General features: G+C 36.1%; 1 protein-coding gene across 1 annotated transcript in view; it reads right to left on the bottom strand.

The window, feature by feature from the left end:
• Positions 1-7,246: 7,246 nt before the first annotated feature.
• Positions 7,247-20,794, bottom strand: part of GPA33 (glycoprotein A33) — a 35,417-nt gene continuing 21,869 nt past the window's right edge. The window contains exons 3-7 of the mRNA XM_032220210.1: positions 19,566-19,776; positions 18,726-18,890; positions 13,514-13,624; positions 10,714-10,837; positions 7,247-7,957 (exon numbers count right to left, since the gene is read on the bottom strand). Of these exons, the coding sequence (XP_032076101.1) occupies positions 7,855-7,957; positions 10,714-10,837; positions 13,514-13,624; positions 18,726-18,890; positions 19,566-19,776 (714 nt within the window). The 3' untranslated portion in view covers positions 7,247-7,854. The remainder of the gene's footprint in view (positions 7,958-10,713; positions 10,838-13,513; positions 13,625-18,725; positions 18,891-19,565; positions 19,777-20,794) is intronic.

Here is a 20,794-nt window from a genome sequence, read left to right as displayed (position 1 = left end):
GAGGAGGCCTAGTCTGTGGGATCTAATAGGTCTTTGGGAGGTAATTGGCAGCAGGCGGTCTCTCAAGTACCCAGGCAGTCTCTCAAGTACCCATAGCTATAATCAGCATAAATAAGGGAATGCTATAGGTGCTTTTTACAGGTACATTTATAAAGATATGGTTTGTTAGGTTGTTTTGTTGTTTCCTGCATATATTTGTGTGAATGTCTTTGAGTCAGTTTTTGATTCCTTGTTACTGCCTGGGCAAATCCCTCCAGTGTTACTGGCAATGTTTTTCTGAAGTAATTTGCCATTACCTCCTTAGTATTGAGAAAGAAAGACTAGAACTCATAGTCTCCTGGTTTCTAGCCTCGTGCATTATCCACACTACACTAAATTGGATCCCTATTTATAAGTAGAACATACAAATAAATTGGCTTGTATATGTATAAAATGAATTGATGTGATAAATGAGATGATTTTAGTCCTAGCTAATGTATAGGTATAATGACCATAGTTTGCATGCCTCCAGAGTAATTTTTTCTATTCATCATGCATCTGCTGAAGATTTTAATTGTGAGATAGCGATTCAGTGGTGCTTGTCTGCCTAGTATTATCCGCAACATTCAAGAAGTGCCAATATCTTGAAACACCCAGCAGCTAATTTTTAAGAGTTACTTTATAAATCTTTTGAAACCAGAATAAAGCATGCCATTAATGTAATCTTTGTATTGTCTCTGCTCACATACTTTTCCCTCAGCTTGAATTAAGCCCTAACAAGTTGTTCTAATTGCCATTTTCAAGAAATTCCACATACCCCAAGATTTCAGGTAATGGTAAGATGTGATAGATGTTGTTTTTTTCTCAGATCTTTTCTTCTAAAGGAATATAATGGTCTTAATTCAATTGATTTACTGTACTTCTCTAGGACAAAAGGGTCCCCAAAGAATCTAGTAAAATAAATATATGTGACTTGTGCTGGTTAAAGTTTAGAGGAAAGCATATAAAATGTTTAACAAGAGTGAGGGGAAATTTGTGAGAGGAACTTACGAAGTTTGCAGGTTAATTGCAGTAGTTGATGTTGATAGCATTGCAGGAAACATACTTGTTATGCTATTCTAGGAGCATGGGAGTTTCTACAAAAACAGGAAAATCAGCATGTCCTGTTAAGCAAGGGAGTTTTGATCTTTAAAAATTGATTCCACAAAGTTAACTGACCCTGTCGGTATGACTAAACTTCTAGCATTTTTTTATATGAGATAAATGAGTTTGTGTCAGAAATTATTGATCTAACAATATTAGATACCTACTGAGAATGAATGAAAAGGGAAAGAAAAATCACTAAAAAATACATGGGATTATGTCATAAAGAAACAAAAACTGTAACTAGCTGTAATTCGCATCTGAGCTGTAGTTAATGCCTGGCAGATATCATTGATCTACCAATACACAATAGGAATCTGCAGTGAGGCATCCAGATGTTGATATCTCATTCTTTGCCAGACTCTCCAGTGCTGAGAAATCATGGGATCTGTAGCCCACCAACATTTGAAGGATTGCATATTTATCCTAATGTAAAGGTGGAGGCATCTGATTTCTAATATGCTTATGTTGAAGTGTAGTGTTCAAAACGCCCTATTTTAGCTGCAATATGCAATGTGCCTACTTCACATGGGAAAAGTTACTCCATTAAGTCTTTTTATGTTAATCACAGTTTACAAATTATTACTTAATAAAACCTAATGACCTTCTTTTACAGAAGGTTTTTCTTTAGCACTCATTTATTGAGTTAAGTGATGTCCACCCAGCCCACATGACATGATATGTGCTGTCCCTAATGCTGATCAAAGTAATACATCAAATTTTAAGCATAGCTTAAGCATAGCATACAGACAGGAAAGATTAACAAATGACTCCCATGACTGGAGAACAGCCAACTGCTATATTTATTTATGTACTTTTATATTTTAACCAATTAAACGATATCATTTGTTTAAAAGGAAGAGAAGCAAAAGAAAGAGGAAGTATATTGTATGTTTAAATATTCAGAAATTCAAGTATTTTAAAACCTGCGTGTATGAACAAATAAACTCATTCTGTTGGTGTCTATTGTTTTCCCATCCAAGGAAAAGAGGTGGATGATACTTTCAAAAACAAATTGGAATATATGGATTCATAATGATAGACTAAATGTCTCTGAAGCATGATCTGTTCGTGAACTTTCTTCATAAGGTAGAAGAAGACATGAGAATCAGTTGCCCCTGATTTGTTGGACTTTTTATTTCTCAACAACTTTTTTCTTCAGAATGTGGATGAAGATACAAGATAATCAGCTATGCTTAGCTTGATATCACAGCACTAAATAAGGAAAACTTAATTCAGAGGTGTAAGTAGCAGCAAGGAGGGTGAAAGTGATAATGGAATCCTGTAGTTCTTGATTTTAATAAAATTGAATCCTAATGAGACATGGTTTTGAATTAAGCAATGATAAATGGGATCCAGTGGTGAGTTGCAGGCGGTATGCCCCGGTACGGGTGTACCGGAGCCAGCCCGAAGCACCGGATAACGTTCTGGTACGGTGCTCCGGAGCACCCCGCCCGAGCTCCTTACCGATCTTTTAAATCTTCGGCGCTTCCATGCATGTGCACAGCACGTACAGCCCCTGCGCTCCGCTGAGCAGCTAGATCATTGCAGAGGAGCTAAGATGCACGTGCGTTATGTTCCTAACAATTCTCACTGTCATTAATGAGATTTACTAATAAAGTTTATCTCGAGTGCCAAGGTCTGAATTCTGGTAACAACAAATTAAGATAATCTGTTTCTTCTACAGGGCTTTGTAATGCTGCCCTATCCTCTTTCCATAAAGAGGAGTTTAAAGAGTCAGCAATAGTTATCTGTCATCACTGGATGAGAAGGAAGTATATCAAGGACAAGACATTCACCACCCTTCCTGTCATATCTTTGGCAGCCTATACAGAACTCTGTCCACTTTTCAGAAACAATAAGTTCAAAATCTTCCCCAATGACATCACAAGTTTGTTGTCCTATATCAGTAAATTCTTGCCTAGAGCAATAATAAATGATCAGTTAAAATTGATTTTAGTAAACCTCATTATTTACTTAGAACTCAAGAACTGATTAACAATTTTAATTCAGTACCATAACAGACAAAAAAAGGGAACTGTACTATTTGCAAGTATTTTCTTTTTAAACTTACAGTAGATTTAAATAGCTTTTTACTTCTATCAAAAATGGTTAGATATAGTGAAATTTTAGACAGCCAAGGGAATTTGAAAACAAATCCAGAATTAAAGGAAATATAAATATAGATTGTGGCCATATCTCCAATTACAATCGAGATATAAAAAAGACGCATAAGAATATGGAATATACACAGAATTACAACAAATAGATAAAATTTTAATTGACCCGGAAAATAAATTCATAACGAAAATTTACAAATATTTATTAGAAGTAACATTAGAAGAAGAAAAAGTTAAAGGTTGCATGATAGCATGGGCCAAAAACTTTGGTTTATAACATAGATCTAGTGGATTGGGAAAGAATTTGGAACACAAATTATAAACTAATACGATCAGCAGCACTTAAAGAAAATATATACAAAATGTTTTATCATTGGCATTTATCACCAACAAGATTGTTAAAATGTACCCAAACATGAAGCTGACCTGCTGGAAGTGTAAAAAAGTACAAGGGACTTATCACATATGGTGGACCTGCCCGAAAACACAAAAATATTGGACAAAAATTTGGAAATGGGTGCAAGAAATTACAGGAGAACAGATAAAATACAAACCCGAAATCTTTCTACTGGGAATAATCAAAGGGAAATATACAAAGAAAATTAAGTACATATTAACACATCTGCTAACTAGAGCTAGAATAGTATTTGCCCAATGCTGGAAACAAAATAATACCCCCTCGGACGAATTAGTGATAAAAAAAAAGTTGGATTGTGCAGAGATGGACAAATTAACACTGAAATTAAAAGATAGAGTCGGAATATTATGAAATTTGGAACAATTGGTACAAATGGCTGCAAAACAAAATTAATTAAGCCAAAAAATTATATGTAAATATATATAGAACTGTGTATAAAGGTGTGTAAATATAGAAGCGAAATATTATATACATGTACAGGTATGATGACATAACAATGTTGATGTAATGACTGTAAGGTGTTGTAGAAGAGAAAAAATAATTTAAAAAAATCTGCTAAAAAAGAAAAAAAGAGAGAAATAGCTTACTTACTTACTTATTTACTGTTTATTGGAATAACAGAATTTATCTCTTCCAAAAATTATACTATGGGCAAAGAGAAAAATATCGGAGTGGGGTGGGAAATGAGGATTCATAATAATAATGTTCTATGATGGTTGTTGTTAGATATTCCCCCCCACAGACAGTGGTTTCCACCAAGGTCCTCTGTTCTGGCGGGAACAGAGGTTTAATCCCATTGGTCAAAGGGTCTGACAGATCCCTTTAAAAGGGGCTGCTGTCCGACCCTTCCTCAGCTGGATGTTTACCTTAGTTGTAATAAAGAGCTGTTGTTACTGAAGCCTTTGTGTGCCTTCCTTTACCCGATCTAACAGTTGTGTTTTTTTCTGGATGCAAAAAACTCTACCCAGTACATGCTCCACTCCTGACACATGTCTATTTCAGAGAATTAACAATGTTAATTGGTGATCAGGTAATGTAATGCAGTGCTATTCAGCCAGCCTCTTACTTTCCCAGTGTCCCTTACATACCCTGCAGATTATTGTGACAATAGGAGAAATGAACTCTGGGCTATTATTAAGGTATAGGCACTGAGTTTTCCCTGTGCTATATTTAGTTTCTGTTAAAAGAAGAGATGAGCTTCTGGCTCTGAGCATCTGTGAAAATGTCTTGGTGAATCATATTCTTTGATGTTTATCTGATCTCCGTATTTTAACTCTTTATTTATGAGAACAATAAGACCAAAAGATGTTGACATTTTTTTTTAAAAGTCACCTCGTGGTGAGATGGGTGGGAAGTAAATTTAATAATAATTGGGAGTGGGGTGGGGAGAGAACAGTGAATGCAATGCTTGTAAGCTTGACATTTTTGCATGTTGCTGGACATACTTTTTGGGAATAAAAAAATTGGTGGCTCTTCATCATGATGACTATATATATTGGATAGTGGAACTATTATTGAAAGCATGGTGATTTAGGGCACTTCCTCCCAATTTCAGAAGGAAAGTGGTTGAAGAGAAGGATTTTGGAAGGTAGGACTAAGGGACACTCAAGTATCGGAAAGAGTGCTATGTTGGAATATACAGGAAAAGGGGGCTGCCCTTATTGTATGTCAGACAGACCAAACTGGCCAAATATTGCCAGTTCTTCCACAGCAGTCCATGCTAGATTGTTTATAGGGGAGTGAGAGAGAAAGAATCAATTTTGAGGTAATACAATGGAGATCAGGGGTCGGCAATCTTAAAAACTCAAAGAACCATTTGGACCTGTTTCCCACCGAAAAGAAAACACTAGGAGCCACAAAACCCTTCTTATGGCTGACTCTCCTGAGCAGCCACAAAACTAGCATATGTAGTTGAATTAAAAGCTCTCTTTCTTTTTCTGAAACTTCTTTTCTTGGATTTATCCATGGTTGGCCTACTAGTGTTGAAAAGCTCAATAAATTGCATCCCGGCGTGTGTCGCACATTGGCGATTGTGACGCATATTTGGAGTGACAGGAAGCTGCAGCAGAGGAATGAAAGGGCCACATGCAGCTCCAGAGCTTGCTGACCCGTGATGTAGATGATACTATGCCAATTTTAAAACTGCCTGTTCCATTGAGTACAACTGGATATATTCCAGTCTCATGGCATTCAGCTAAGTTGAAGTGCATTGTTATGGGCATTAGTGTCATAACATTAATGCTATTCCTCCCACTCCTAAAAGCAGAACTGCAAACTCTCTGCTTGGCTTACAAAATTATTTTAATTGTATTTCGGTTCAAAACAAGCCAAATAAAAAAGGAATGAAACATTCAAATACAATTTGAATACAGATTCTGGAAGATTATGTACATTTTTAGATACTTTGTAATATTTGACATGGTATCACTGATGAGCTTAGAAGTTTTCATAGTGTAGGATTTAGTTCCATAAAAAAATAGCAGAATAATTGTTATTCTGAGTTGGAAGGGACCTAGGAGATCTTCTAGTCTAACCGATTCAAGCAAGAAACCCTATACCACTTCAGACAAATTATTGTCAAATGTCTTCTTTAAAAACTCCAGTGTTGGAGCACTCACAACTTCTGGAAGCAAGTCATTCCACTTATTTAATTGTTATAACTGTCAGGAAACTTATAGTTCCAGGTAGATTCTCTCCTTGATTATTTTCCATCCATTCCTTCTTGTCCTGCTTCCAGGTGCTTTGGAAAATAGGTTGACTCCTGCTTTTATTTGTGGCAATCCTTCAAATATTCAAAAACTGCTATCATGTCACCCCTACTCCCTCTTTTCACTAAGCTAGACATACTCAATTCTTGCAGCCTTTTTATTCACTAAATATTACTAAACATTCACTAAATTCTACATTCTAACAAAGTAATGCTAATGATCCCAACATTTTTAAAGTAAAAAAAAAACCTTCCAAAATATAGCAAATTATTAGAATAAAAATTATTAATAGATCACATATACAAAGCTGTAGCCAGCTGCAATTATGTTTCTTTTCCTTTTTATATATATAAAATCATTGTTAGCAGCATAATTGCACTGGTTCTGGAGCACTGTTAGCAAAAAGCATAAAAAAGCTAGCAGAAAACAAAAGTGAAAATTAAACATTTCTGAATAGTACGAGAGGCACTTAGTTTCCTTTCTAAACAAGTTCTAAACTCAGAAATAAAATAATGGAAGCAGTTGGAGACACATATTGATGAACTGAAATCTGTGATACTGAAGTAGTGTAGTATTTAGTAGTATTTCTACAGAAGTAGAAATAGCAAGAGTAATATATACAATTCAGGGAAAATCAGCATCTTTCTAAATATTCATAGCAATAGCAATAGCAGTTAGACTTATATACCGCTTCATAGGGCTTTCAGCCCTCTCTAAGCGGTTTACAGAGTCAGCATATTGCCCCCAACAACAATCCGGGTCCTCATTTTACCCACCTCGGAAGGATGGAAGGCTGAGTCAACCCTGAGCCGGTGAGATTTGAACAGCCGAACTGAAGAACTGCAGTCAGCTGAAGTAGCCTGCAGTGCTGCATTTAACCACTGCACCACCTCGGATTCATATCATCACTGGAATAGTAGGAGAATAAGCTGAGTCTGAAAAGCTTTAGTATGAGCTGCACCTTGTTCGCCAAATGATTATCAAGTATCCAGTGCCTAGATGCTGCATAACGGAAGCCATAGATTTTTATATATTTGTCTTACAATACTAAAAGTATTCCATAGAAACTGAGGTGGGTTTAATTTTGCTTCTGTTTTCCAAATGCAGCAGAAAAGGTCAGTATTAAAGAATTCCCATCTGCTGCATTCAGAATTTGCATAAAATCTATGGTACAAGATAACACTTCCCAAGGTTTTTTTTCCTCTTTTCTTTCTAGCAAGCAGATGAGAAGGATTCTGGAAATTGATGTGCCTTTTATTTCAGCTTATCTTACTCGGCTTTGTGCCTCCTTCTTACTCGGCTTTGTGCCTCCTTCTGTATTTTTTACATGGTTATTCATCCTCTATTTCATCCCACTCCCAATGCATATATTAAAGTCCCATTTGTTGAATAACAAATAATTTTGATTATAAATCAATATTTTCTTTCTCTTTCTTTTGGAAAGAAGGTTCTGGAAGTGTTTGCTTCCAGACAACTGAAACACAAATCACATTTCTGGCCTTTCTTCGTATTCATCCCCAAGATCTTCTTTGGAAGGTCCCCGGATTCGAACAGCCTCATGTTGAGGTTGGAATGTATTTTCTGTCTCCCTAAAAATTAGACATAAAATGATTAATTCAGAGGATCAGGTTTTTTTTAAATAAAAATAGTTATAATAATTACTGCATTTATTTATTTATTAAACTTGTATGTTGCGCATCTCACCTAGAAGCTATTCTTAGGTGATTTGCAATCATAAAATCATTATTGAAGAACATTTAGGTCATCTCTATTAGCATATTGTAGCCCCAAAAAACAGAGTTTAGTAGCATCTTTTCAGGTTCAGATTAACAGTTCAAGAGAGTTGGGAAATTCTTGGAAAATGAGGTAATTGAGGCTCCAAACTCAATCAATATCAAAATGGACGGAGAAAGGCAAGGAAGGAGGCACCTAATGACACCAGTGTCTGGGATTCTTGGTGCTCTCTGAGATTGGTTGTTTTCTTATAGATGTTTCATTATCAAACTAGATCACATCATCAATGCCGATAATGGCACTGATTAAGTTACATAGTTTGGTAATGAAACATTTACAAGAAAACAGTCAAGTTCAGATACTACGAAGGACCCCACAGTTCAACCTCGAGCTACAAATATACAAATCTTCTTTCTATAAAGACTTCTCTGATAAACAAAGAAGAGAAACAAACAGAACAAGTAACAAATCTCAAAGTAGCAGTTTTAGAACAAAGAAGCTTTACCAGCACTACCAAGTGAAAGACAGCGGAGTTTACATACTGTAAATAAGCTGATGCTGTACTTCTGTACACCCCAACTTCATCCTACTCTATTCTAATCCTAAATAAGTTATACCACTCCATGCATCTGATGAAGTGAGCTGCAGCTCACAAAAGCTTATATTTTAAAATAAAATGTGTTAGTTTGAAAAGATGCTACTAAACTCTTTCCAATAATGCAGAACTGGAATGGCTAAACCAACGTTTTAATCTGTTCCAACTAACTCCTGAACTCAGGAGTGACTTGGTAAAAAGAAAGCTACAATTATGTTTGCTGCAAGGCCAATACTTCTTAAGTAGATCTCTCTAGTGAAGTTGGCTATTATTTTCTTGGACAAGCATTAAAAAGTAGACATGCTACTATTAAGGGAACATTAAATTAATCATTGAAGTTTCTTTTGTTCAACCAAATATGCTATACAAATATTTTTTCTTGTTTTTATTTTGCTTTGTATTGTTTATCTGTCAAGCAGTCCTTGATTCTTTGTGCTTTTCTGTCTTTGTCTGTTGTTTATTTAACCAGTGTGCCTTTTGTATAAATTAAATCAGATTACTTAAAAACATGCCAAGAAATTGAAGAGAGAGATAGGGCTGGAAAGAAATAGCTAGATTTCATGAATCCATTTATGCTACTCATGCATATCCAAATGTGGAAAAGAAAAAATGTATACAATTGCTTTTTAGAGAATTGTTAAAATCTGAAACCTCCGAAGAGGCTTGGGACTACTCAATAAGATGTAGCGTTACCAAGTAACGCTTGGTAAAAGCATTACCAAGTGGCTTACCAACCCTTAAAAGTAGGGAGCAGCGAATAATTCCTACTCCAAACAATGTCTAAATTGGTTTTTTATCTGATAAATTTTAGTGTGGCGGAATGAAATATTTTCCTATATTTTTGCATATTGTCTTCCAGAAGTTATATTTATATTATCTAGAACAGGGGTGTTAAACTCAAGGTCCACGGCCCGGATTCGGTCTGCAATGTGGTTGGATCTAGCTGATGGGGCTGTCCTGGTCTACCCAATGCAAAGAAGAAAGATCAGGCCAGCATGGCTTTGGCCCAGTCTACCCAATGCGAAGAGGAAAAAAGGCCAAAAGTTTTGAGAGTGGCATCAAGCTGGCCGTGCTCACCTGGTTGTCTACGCTCACCCAGTTGTCCATACCTACCCAGTTAGCCATGCCCAACCGGCTCCCCAAGTTCAACCACAGCCCTGATGTGGCCCTCAATGAAATTGAGTTTGACACCCCTGATCTAGAATAAGCTAAAAGAAAGCCTGGAGCTTTCTAACTGCTTTAGAACAAAGAATGGAAATTTATCATATGCCAAAAGTGAAATGACCTTTCAGTCTGATGTGTAAGGAGACTGTTTGGGACACAGAATTTACCTGCAAGATCCCAGGTGCTACTTTAATTGCTTAAATTAAGGGCCTTTGAAAGGTACATAAAAAGTGCTTTCCAACAATCTATTTCTAAGTTGAGGTTGACCTCAAAATATTTTAAAGTAATTTCTAAATTACTCTTTTTATTTCATTTGCTCTCATGTCACAGCATTTTTCCTTATATAATATATTTATCTCACACAGTTAGTTTACTAATATTACACCTCCTAGCCCCCCTCCAATAAAGCAGTAATATGCTACATCTGAATAGTATAATTTGAAGAAGAATGCTTTAAAGTTGGAAATTGTTTTGTTGAATGGGAATTAAAATCCACCAATCATTTGTAAAGGACAAGATGCACAGGTAGGTTTAACGGTGCACCCGATGAGAGTGCTGAACGGTTGTACTTGGTTTTGTTGTATCAGGCATGAGCAAATCTGGAGGTGTAGAATTATAGTGGCAGAGTCAGGAAGATACTGACTAAATTTTAATTCATAATATGCAAATTTCCCACTTTTGCAAACTAAACTGACATTACTAAGCTTTATTTAGCCCAACTGTGAACAGTGCTGTAAATAATCTAAAGGAGAAAAAAACCTAGGTGTGACATCCATACCCTACCTTTAAAATAGACAGTCTCTCTCTTCCCATCTCACTCCATCCCCACCTTTTTTACCAAAGGATACTCACGTTGCCTCATAGTCCTTATTCTTTGATTTCCTACAGCAACAACAATAAATAAAAACACTTATGATAATCACAGCAGCAAGGATCCCAGCAATGATTCCAGCATAAAGAGCAATGTTCATGGATGCTGTAGAGAGAAACGATTAGCTGTTAGTTATCACAGAACTGATAAGCTATTTGGCTATGTTTTGGAAAACACATTTGTTAGAGATTTGAACATGTTTAAAAATTATATCCTGAATATTCAGTAATTAAGCAGCAGAAAATTCCATAAACAGAATAAAAATTCAGGGTATGGTTTGCTTGGGTGTAGAGCAGGAGTGGGTTCCAGCCAGCATTACTGCCGGTTTGCTCATGCACATGATGAATGCGCACTGTGCACTCATGCACAATTCAATAGAAATTGTTCTACGCATGCACAGAACTTTAAAAAAGATGGCTGTGGCGACCAGGGAACCAGTTTGGGAACGTGGCCAGTCTGGGCTGCTGCCGGTTCTGTGACCTGGCCGGTGTACCACTACCGGTTCAGCCGAACAGGCCAAACCGGTAGGAACCCAGCTCTGGTGTAGAGTATGATTATAGCCTACCTATCTATGAATAATAATGGACAGTTATTCTAAAGTAAAAACATTATTATTAAATAATTTCAAATGAAATTTCTGGAATGATTTATTTCTGAAATATTATTAATAAATTAAATTAAGAAATAATAATATTACCGAAAAAGTTATCAGGAAATAAATGAAGATTTTAAAAAGCCTGTCTTCTATGCAGCATTCCCAACTTTTGCGTACAGGTGGGGCAGAAGAGGCACTTCTGCATGAGTAGCAAGTGGAGCTGTGCCATGCTCACTGGTCATTTCTGTGGCCTGGTTCTGAATGGGGGTTGGGACTCCTGTTCTACTGCATTTTTAAAATGTAAATGTGGACATAAGCACCCCCTCCCCCAATTCTGGGAGTAAAATTCTGGCATTCTGGAAAATTCTGGAAGTTCAGACATCTTGAAGTTCCCAAGTTTGAGAAATGCTGCCCTACACTAATAAAGGGGGGGGGGAATACAAGAGATAGGCATTATCTTTTTTTTTTACTTTTAAACACAGAGAGTCATTTAATTGATACCAGACTAGGTGAGAAATATTTAAAATGGGCGAAGTTAAGGATTTGATTTGATTTGATTGCACTTATATGCCGCCCTATTCCGGAGGGACTCAGGGCGGCTAACAAAACCAAGGGGGGGAATACAGACAAGAGGGAAAAAAAACAAGCAACTACAGAAAGAATTTAAAAACAATCAACAGCCACACAATTCGAGCGGGGACGGGAACTCGTCAGCCCCAGGCCTGTCGGAACAGCCAGGTTTTAAGGGCTTTGCGGAAAGCCTGAAGGGTGGTGAGGGTCCGAATCTCCACGGGGAGCTCGTTCCAGAGGGCCGGAGCAGCCACAGAGAAGGCCCTCCTCCGGGTGGTAGACAATCGGCATTGGCCGGCAGATGGGATTCGGAGGAGGCCTAGTCTGTGGGATCTAATAAGTCTGTTGGAGGTAATTAGACTGTACTGTATGGGAAGAAACTAGACATGTGGGCACAATTGGAATGTTCCATATTTTTTCTCTTTTAAAAATGGGATTGTTTTCAATATACTTCCAGTATCATAGTGGCCAGAAATTGCTGTCATTATTTGTAATGCTACAAACTGCCCATGATAAACAAGTTAATTGAACAGAAACTAGATCTTTTTGTTTGCCCATTGGCATTCTGGTAGATGGAACATAATAGGTTGCACAAACCAAATGCATCTGGACTTTTCGTCTGACAATACCTTCAGACAGTCACTAAATGTGCTGACACATGCCCTTAATTGTGGAGCTACTGCGCAAATATTTAGTGAAGTAGAAGCAAACAATAAAATAATTCCCTTTCCCCGCCCCATAATGAGAAAACAACACTAATTAAAGAAAAAAAAAAAACAACAATTTGAAAAATATTTTGAGTTAAAATCCTTTTTAAAAACTGTATTTCAGCACTTATATGTTACTATTCCAGAAGAAGTACAGGCTGAAACAAAAAAAAAGAAAGCAGTTAAATCAATTAAAAATATTTTTTAATTAGGGAAAATCTTTTGTGGCACGGAGATGTGTAATTGGGTCATCTACATAACAAATCACTATAAATAACTGCAAATATACCTTTTAGGGGCAGAAAAGGGATTCTGCTGCGGATAAAACATAAATGGAGGATGATCTGATAATGTCCTTTAGGAAAGCCTCTAAAACAGTGTTTCTCAACCTTGGCAACTTGAAGATGTCCGGACTTCAACTCCCAGAATTCCCCAGCCAGAATTCCCCAGCCAGCGGGTGGCTGGGGAATTCTGGGAGTTGAAGTCTGGACATCTTCAAGTTGCCAAGGTTGAGAAACACTGCTCTAAAAAGTGAATGAGCAATATTCAATGCTTAACTGTAGGACAGCATTCTGGAAGACATCTGCCAATAAAACATATACCGGTAATTCTTATTGTGAACTACTCTCCTTGATCTAAAAACTGATAAGCTTATTCCCGTGAATCTATGGCAAACCTATGGCATGTGTGCCAGGGGTGTCACACAGACCCCGTCTCTTTAAGCACATGCGCCATTGCCCCAGCTCAGTAAGCTGGTCTTCGGATTTCCGGCGCACACGTGCCTTACGGTTTGGGCATTCTGTGCCTAAAAGGTTCGCCATCTATTCTATCGGCTTATTGGCTTACTCTGTCACTGGGGTATTCTCTTCTACTTAAGTCTGCCCCATCCAAGCATCCCCAAACACTTACGAGGTACAATAGCAACTGTGAGATTGCATTTGTTCTGTCCAGCAATGTTTTGGGAAAGGCAGATAAAATATCCGGTGGTGTTTATAGAAACATTTGTCAGCATCAGTATTCCTGGTAGAAAACAAGAAAAACAACCCGATCACATAGCAGGTTCAAACAGAAAAAAATATACACCTGTTTCTTATTTTACCATATATAAATCAGTTTTGCATGATGTTCTAATAGCAGGTGTATAACCCCATAAAGCAGGATACAAGGAATCATAATAGTCCAGTTCAGTTGCTGTGTTTGTTGGCATGATTTGCAATCCTTTTAAAATATTTTAGTACACCGGCTATCTAAAAAGTCAAGAAGTCATCTAACATATTCTCGTCTCAGTTTTATTTTCAATGATCATGGCAAGATTGGTTAAGCAAAGAGAGACCTATAATCAACCAGGGGCTGGGTTTACACTTAGTGTATTGTTCCTTCTCCTTTTCCTCCTACATCTGACTATGCCTTGGTAACATCTTTTTCTGCTGATTCTCAATGATATCTCCGTCTTTTTCCCAGAAAAAAAACAAGTTCAAGTCATCCTTTATCACTCTTAAAGTAATATTCCCCTCATACAGATATACACTTCATTTGAACACAATCCAAGGACAGCCTAAAGGTATATAAAATCCGTCAGATTTTGTCACCAATTACCTTTGAGAGAAGTCAGATGATTGACAGTAAGTGGGAAGAGAGTCAAGAGAAGTTGTATAGAAAAAGAAAACAGATTTCATACCAGTATAATTTTCTCTCCAGTTAAAGATTGGTGGGCAGAACTTTAGCTCAGCACAATGGGAAACTCTCATGACATGGTTCATTTGCTTTTAACTGAATATAATGTGCATTGTGCAAGCCCAGCCATTATGGTTGGTAAACCAAGGTTTATAGGTTTGCATGATATATTAAATCCTTCAGGAAATGTAATGTATTAAAGGATGTACTACATAAAAGAACATAATAATAATTAGAACTCAGCTATCTATTTACTAACTGTAATGCGTAGCAACTGTGGGTCAAAACTGTATATAGGTTTTGCTTTAATTCCAAATATATAAATTGATTTCTTGTCCTTATGATTTATTCCCAGATAAGGAATTATATTTTCACAAATCTAGAGGTAGCATATTTTTAACAATTGTGAATATAAAATGCAGGTGAGAAGTTTTCGTGAAATTTGTACAAATCTTAGCATTCTCTGTGAAATGGATTATAAACAAACTTGGTATAGTGCATGTGACTAATATGCTGCATCCATTAATAAACGTTTAGTAATAGAACACAGCTAATACAACAGCAAAGCCTTCTGCCTGAGAGTTATATTGGACTATCAATGATCCATGCAGGTTAGGCAACGATGATCTTATCATCTGGAAAGTATTCTTCAGCTTTCTAAAGAATTTCATTCTTTGTGGGAATCAACATTACAAAATCATAGTGTACTGATGAGAGAGGACATTTTTATGGGTGCATGCTTATGCTATAAGTGTCTGGATGAAAGCCATGAGGGCAGGGTTGGCTGCCAGTTTTGAAGACATTTCAGACAAGATGTCTTCAGTGGATTTTTTCCAACTTCTTTCCCCACTGCTTATTCACATCCTTCTGCCTTTTTATCTAAACTGTATATTCCTCAAAGGGGAAAAATGTGTTTAAGAAAGTGTTTCATCTTCTTAGTCTTGTTACAATGCTGCTTTTTTTTGAAGTGACAAGTGAAATGCAACGATAATCACAGGGAGCAGGAGCATTGACTTTGGCAGTTGAAAGTGAGCCCTCAGCAGATCTCATCTTGTTGAATACCTATCTATACCTTAACGTAGTTTGGCATTGTAGCGTAGTGATTGAGAAGCTAGACTAATATCCATAAGTCAAGGCTAAAAATTATCCATGACATGCTCTGGATGACTGAGCATTATTTCTCTCTCCTTCATGGAATTACCTTGACTATAATAAACGGGGAGGGGACTGTAAATAATAATTGCTTTACCTGGAGCAGGAGGCCATAGATATGAAATGATGTGTCATATAGAAATTTCTAAGCTTCATTCCTAATAATATTTCAAATGTCTCTTTATTTGCCCAACAAAAAGGCTATAATAAGCTATACAATGCATATTCTAAATAGTTCAGGAACAATACTTAGTCTCCAGTGTCGTGCTGGGACCATGCACTAAGAAGTAAATAAACCGAGATCGAAGACTAAAATTAAAATAATAATTTAAATTAGTTAAATGCCATGAATCTGAACATTTACCCTTCATTTAGTAATTCTTCACCTCCATGGATAAGTAATAAATTGTAATCTAACTTTGAAATATTGTCAGAAATGTCTACCATAATAGCAACTTGAATCTCCAAAGAGTCCCAGTCAATTCATTTGTACATGGCAGTATGAAGAGCTGTTCTTGAATCAGGTAGGCTGGTTTGTAAAATCAGCCCCTGAATAGAATGAAAACTGCACATTCAAAGAAGAATGATTAAGGGGAATTTTCTTTTCAAGCAAATCTTCAAATAGAATGAATAAAAACTCTGTGTTTATCAAAGGTGAGATGCAATGGAGAACAGTGAAGAAGCAGCACAGAAAGATTATGTCCAGTAAAAGAAAAGCATAGAGAATCTCCATGTATTGATAAGAAAGCACTAACTTGAAATCCTCCATTTGAGGGGAAAATATATTATACCGAAATGTGTGGAATGCCTTGAATAAATTATTTTATTGTGGTATATGTTTTGTTTCTTATGATTGCATTCTTTTATTTTTATGCAATTATTTATTGCTAATCTTAATTTTTTATCAGTTGTGCTGTACTCTCTGTAGACTTTTATATTGTTTTTACAATATTGTTTTATATTATAGGCTTTTTACATTGCTTTAAAACATTTTATAATATGTTTTAATTTATTATATATTGCACGGGGATTCCTAAAAATGTACAGTAAAGAGTACAATAAACAAAGTTATTCATAAATAAACTATATTGACCAAACAATTTGAAGTTGTTGCTTGCTCAATTTTTGAGCTTTTATGTGACCATTTATACTTCATCAATTTATATATAGTCTCTATTTCAGTCATATGAATCATAACGTTTAAATAGAGAAAAAGGCAGAAAGATTAGTCTTGATCTTTATTCTTGTTCTGCATTGTAAATTTACAGATAATATTTTTTCATATGTTGCTTTATAAGAAAAATGAGAATAAAAGAAAAAGAAATAAGCAATGATATACAGGCAATTTATTAACATTTAGGAAAGTTTTTTTGATCTGGTGCTACCATCTATAGGTCCATCTGGTGTATAGCAAGTCTATTTTCTTTCCAATTCAGTAAAGTCTAATCAAGGCTTTATTTGATATGTTCCAGGATAAAAGCTATCTCCCCTTTTGTTTTCATTACAGTATTGGTGTCAGATTTTGGGCAAGGCCTGGTGAGTTAAACAAGATGATGTTTTCTTTTATTTCACCTTCAATTATCACTACATTTCAGTTTACAGAATATTGTACAATGAGGTAGCACTTTCCAGCTATAATAAGACAAGTATTATGTCATACTAAGTATCATACAGTAAGCTAAGTATCATTGTTAGGATCATCTGACATGTTATGAGAGGTTATACAAGCTTGCTACCTTCCAGAATGTGCCACATGACCCTAGCAGTTTGGCCTCTCATTTGGCCTAATAATATGACTGACAGCTCTTTCCGACTGTGCAGTTAAAGAAATATGATAAGATAAGGTTCAAAGAAAATGAATAATGTTTCCACAGTGAGATGGTCTTCCTCTGAGTCTAGCTGAGAGAGTATCAAATTAACAAGGTAGTTGATAGAGAAAAATTACCACAAAATCACAAACTGCTGGACACTGACATGGTTTTATTCCTTCCACTAAGAACCTTGGGACTGACATTCAGAACGGATGTAAAACCCACATTGAATATATGAAATGCAACTACATTTAACTGCTTGTGATTTCCTGCCCCAAAGCATTTTTGTATGACATGTTGCCTGATTGGACAATAATGTCTACATCACCAAAGTTGATTGTTTGGAGTCATCTTCTCTGAGTCTTCATGCAGCCCGGGAGTTGGGTCAGCTTTCAGGACTCAGGACACCAAAAAAAATGAGTGCTGTCCAGGGTCCTGAGTCCTGAACACCCATCAGCCCTGGAAGCCATCTGTGACCAGAGGAAGGTGGACCCCCACAAAACCACTGGAAATGGGAAAATCCCAGGCTGACATATGTGTAGCCAGGCTCACATATTTTGACTTCAAAATTATAGATATTCTAACAGCATTTATTTATGATACCAGTCATGTAAATGAATATGACTTCAATGTAGAAGTGAGATTTTAATCACACATGTTCTGACATTAAAGTACCTGTTTTAATTGCCATGGATCAAGAACCAAGCAATTAGTCTGAATTACTATGGGGAATAGAATGATTGTGAGTATGGGAAACCTCCCATTGGAAAGAAATAACAACTTATAGGTGGAATCTGAGATATTCATGTCTGCATCGTTATACCATACTATTGCTATAAGGAAATAGACAATGGAGAACTACAGGAAAAATAAAGGCATCATAGAAATGCTCAGGTAAAATAGAAAGCTATTTTGTTTTTGTTTTTTAAGTGCATGTAGCCTTCAGTAATTTAAAGAAGGGTACTCATTAGCAAAGCCTCTCTTTCTCATCCTGCAGCAATAGCATTTTGGCTTATTCTGTACTTCTGTAATTTGCAGAAGTGGAGTTCAAACAAAGCTGGTTCTAGATAAGAAAATTCCTATCATTAATACTTAGGAATGATCATCAGTAAAATCCCTGCAAAATTCCTTTAAAACTACCATTTATATCCCAAAGATTCAAAGTTATAAGGAATGAAATTGGCCCTGCAGACTCAGATAGCTGTATCAAAACAATGGATGCTAAAGTCAAATATATAGCAAATCACTGATTGACCATTCACATTTTAAAAGTTCCTTTAGTTCTTTTAGGCAGAGGAAAAATATGTTCTAGATGGTTCTTGCATGAGTTGGAACAGACTCAAAGAGCATTCTATGTCATACATTCCCTCGACCCATGAAAAATTATTTTTAAGAAATTCAAATGACCATTCCCATTCTAATGATAAAAACATACAAAATAAACGTAAAAAAATAATTTATATTAATGAGAAGTCAGAGTATACCTCCTACAGCTATTCCTGGAAGTGGCCGGCTTTGGTTCTGTGTATCATAACTTTGCCAGGTATATTTAGGTTCTGGGGATCCTTCATCAGAATTGCAAGTCAGGTTAATATTTTGACCGTATTCTTTTTTCCCAATAACTTTGCATACTGGAACAGACGGAAGAACTGGATTAAGAGAGGAGAAGAAAACAATAACCGCGAACAGGTTCAGTAACATAAGGGGAGAAACAGCACCAGACACAGACACACACACTAATCCCATCCCCTAGTCTTTAAATTTTAATCCTACCAGTAATTCTTATTTTTCAAATCCATTTATTAGGAATAACATTTTTGGGAAGAGAAATGCAATTTATCTCTCCTATTTAGCTTCTTCAGACAGACTTGTAGATATATAAAAATGAAGGAAATATCACAGTTTGATGCCCTTTTAGTAGGTAAGTCTGAAATTCTTCCACCAGCACTTCCAGTTAAAAAGTGATTTAGGAAATGATGGGAAAGTCCTCTTCTGAGACTGTATATTCTAGAAATCTTCAGAAGAATCAAACTGGGTCCATCTGACTAAATATAGGATAGTTTATACCTTCCTGATTATTGCAATCATATTCAAACTGGCACAAGGATCATCAATACTGCTTCTCAAGTATTAGAATATATTATACACCCCTGCACTGTACAATATTTTTTACAATATACAGAACAGTGTTTGTCTATTTTAATCCACACTGAATTATTGAACAAAGTATTTCAGACTACTATGGGCAGTACTTCCTCTTTAGTATACATACTACTCAATCCAGATTTTGGACTGGCAAAAATACAAAGGGATGAATGCCTTACCAAGGACCAAAAGTTCTAGGTCGACACTTTTTGATGGGAATTCATTTCTTATCTCGACCGCGCATTCATAGGTTCCATTGTCTTGCATGGTCACCCGATCAAAGGTAATTCCAGCATCACCCTTTCCAAAATTGGTAGAGAATGTTAAACGATCTTGGTAAGTTGGTGTAAAGTGTTCCTCACCATCAAATGTCTTCCTAGCAAATTCTCCCTAGATAAGAAAGAAGGGGACATGTTAGTGTAACAATGAGATTCCCACTGCTTGCATAAACAAATCCAGTGGGCACTTTCCTTGCTACCCTCTAAGCTTTTTGCCTTCTCAACTTATTTTTTTTAAAGTAATGATTATGTTGATATGTGCATCAACAGGCCTACCATCCCTGACCTAATGTTTCTTTTTATTCATATCCATTTCATGTATCCAAAATCTTGTTTATACATATATATGTTGTCTAATACATGCTTGATGAAAGAAATAAAAATAAATAAATAAAATGTAAAAGTAAAATCAATTTATACTTCACAGAAGCCACAAGTAATTGTTAAGAAAGAATTGTTAACTTAAGAATTGTTAAGGAAAGAAAGCCCACTGTCCCTGCTCTTATTTTAGTTATTGAAATGTTGAGTAAAGACATAAAATGAGAGGGCTGTGGGCATAAAAATTAAAAAAAGATAAGTTGAGATTTTCCAGACAATTTGGTGTTGGTTTTGAAAGATCTTTAAAGGGGAACTGAATTATTAATGGATAAAATAAAAGAATTTAGTGCATCAGCAAATTTTAAAATTAATAAACAGAAGGAGAAGATATTAATAAAAATATGAAAATACATAATTGATTAACACAATGGCTTTTAAGAGTGAGTGTCACTGTGGCAAACATAAATTATATATATATAATTTAGTTGTGACACTAAATACATACCTATTTCCCTGGCTCAGCTGATAAAGGAGGAGAACCTTGTGGCTTAATGGTTAACACAACTGCCTAATATGTAATACAGCACAGGTTCTAATCCCAGTAAGGGTATGGCTAGCTGATGAGAGCTAAATAGCTTGAAGTAGATCTATACTAGTCTCCCTTTATTTATTTATCAGCACAAATACAACACAGACACAGACCAGAGACACAGACCAGAGACACAGACACACACAGACACACACAGACACACACACAGACACACACACAGACACACAGACACAGACACACACAGACACACACACAGACACAC

This window comes from Thamnophis elegans, chromosome 6 (assembly GCF_009769535.1).
Source record: "Thamnophis elegans isolate rThaEle1 chromosome 6, rThaEle1.pri, whole genome shotgun sequence".
Taxonomy (NCBI): Eukaryota; Metazoa; Chordata; class Lepidosauria; order Squamata; family Colubridae; genus Thamnophis; species Thamnophis elegans.
Note: the sequence above shows the minus strand (reverse complement) of the source record. Positions and strands in the feature narration are given on the sequence as shown.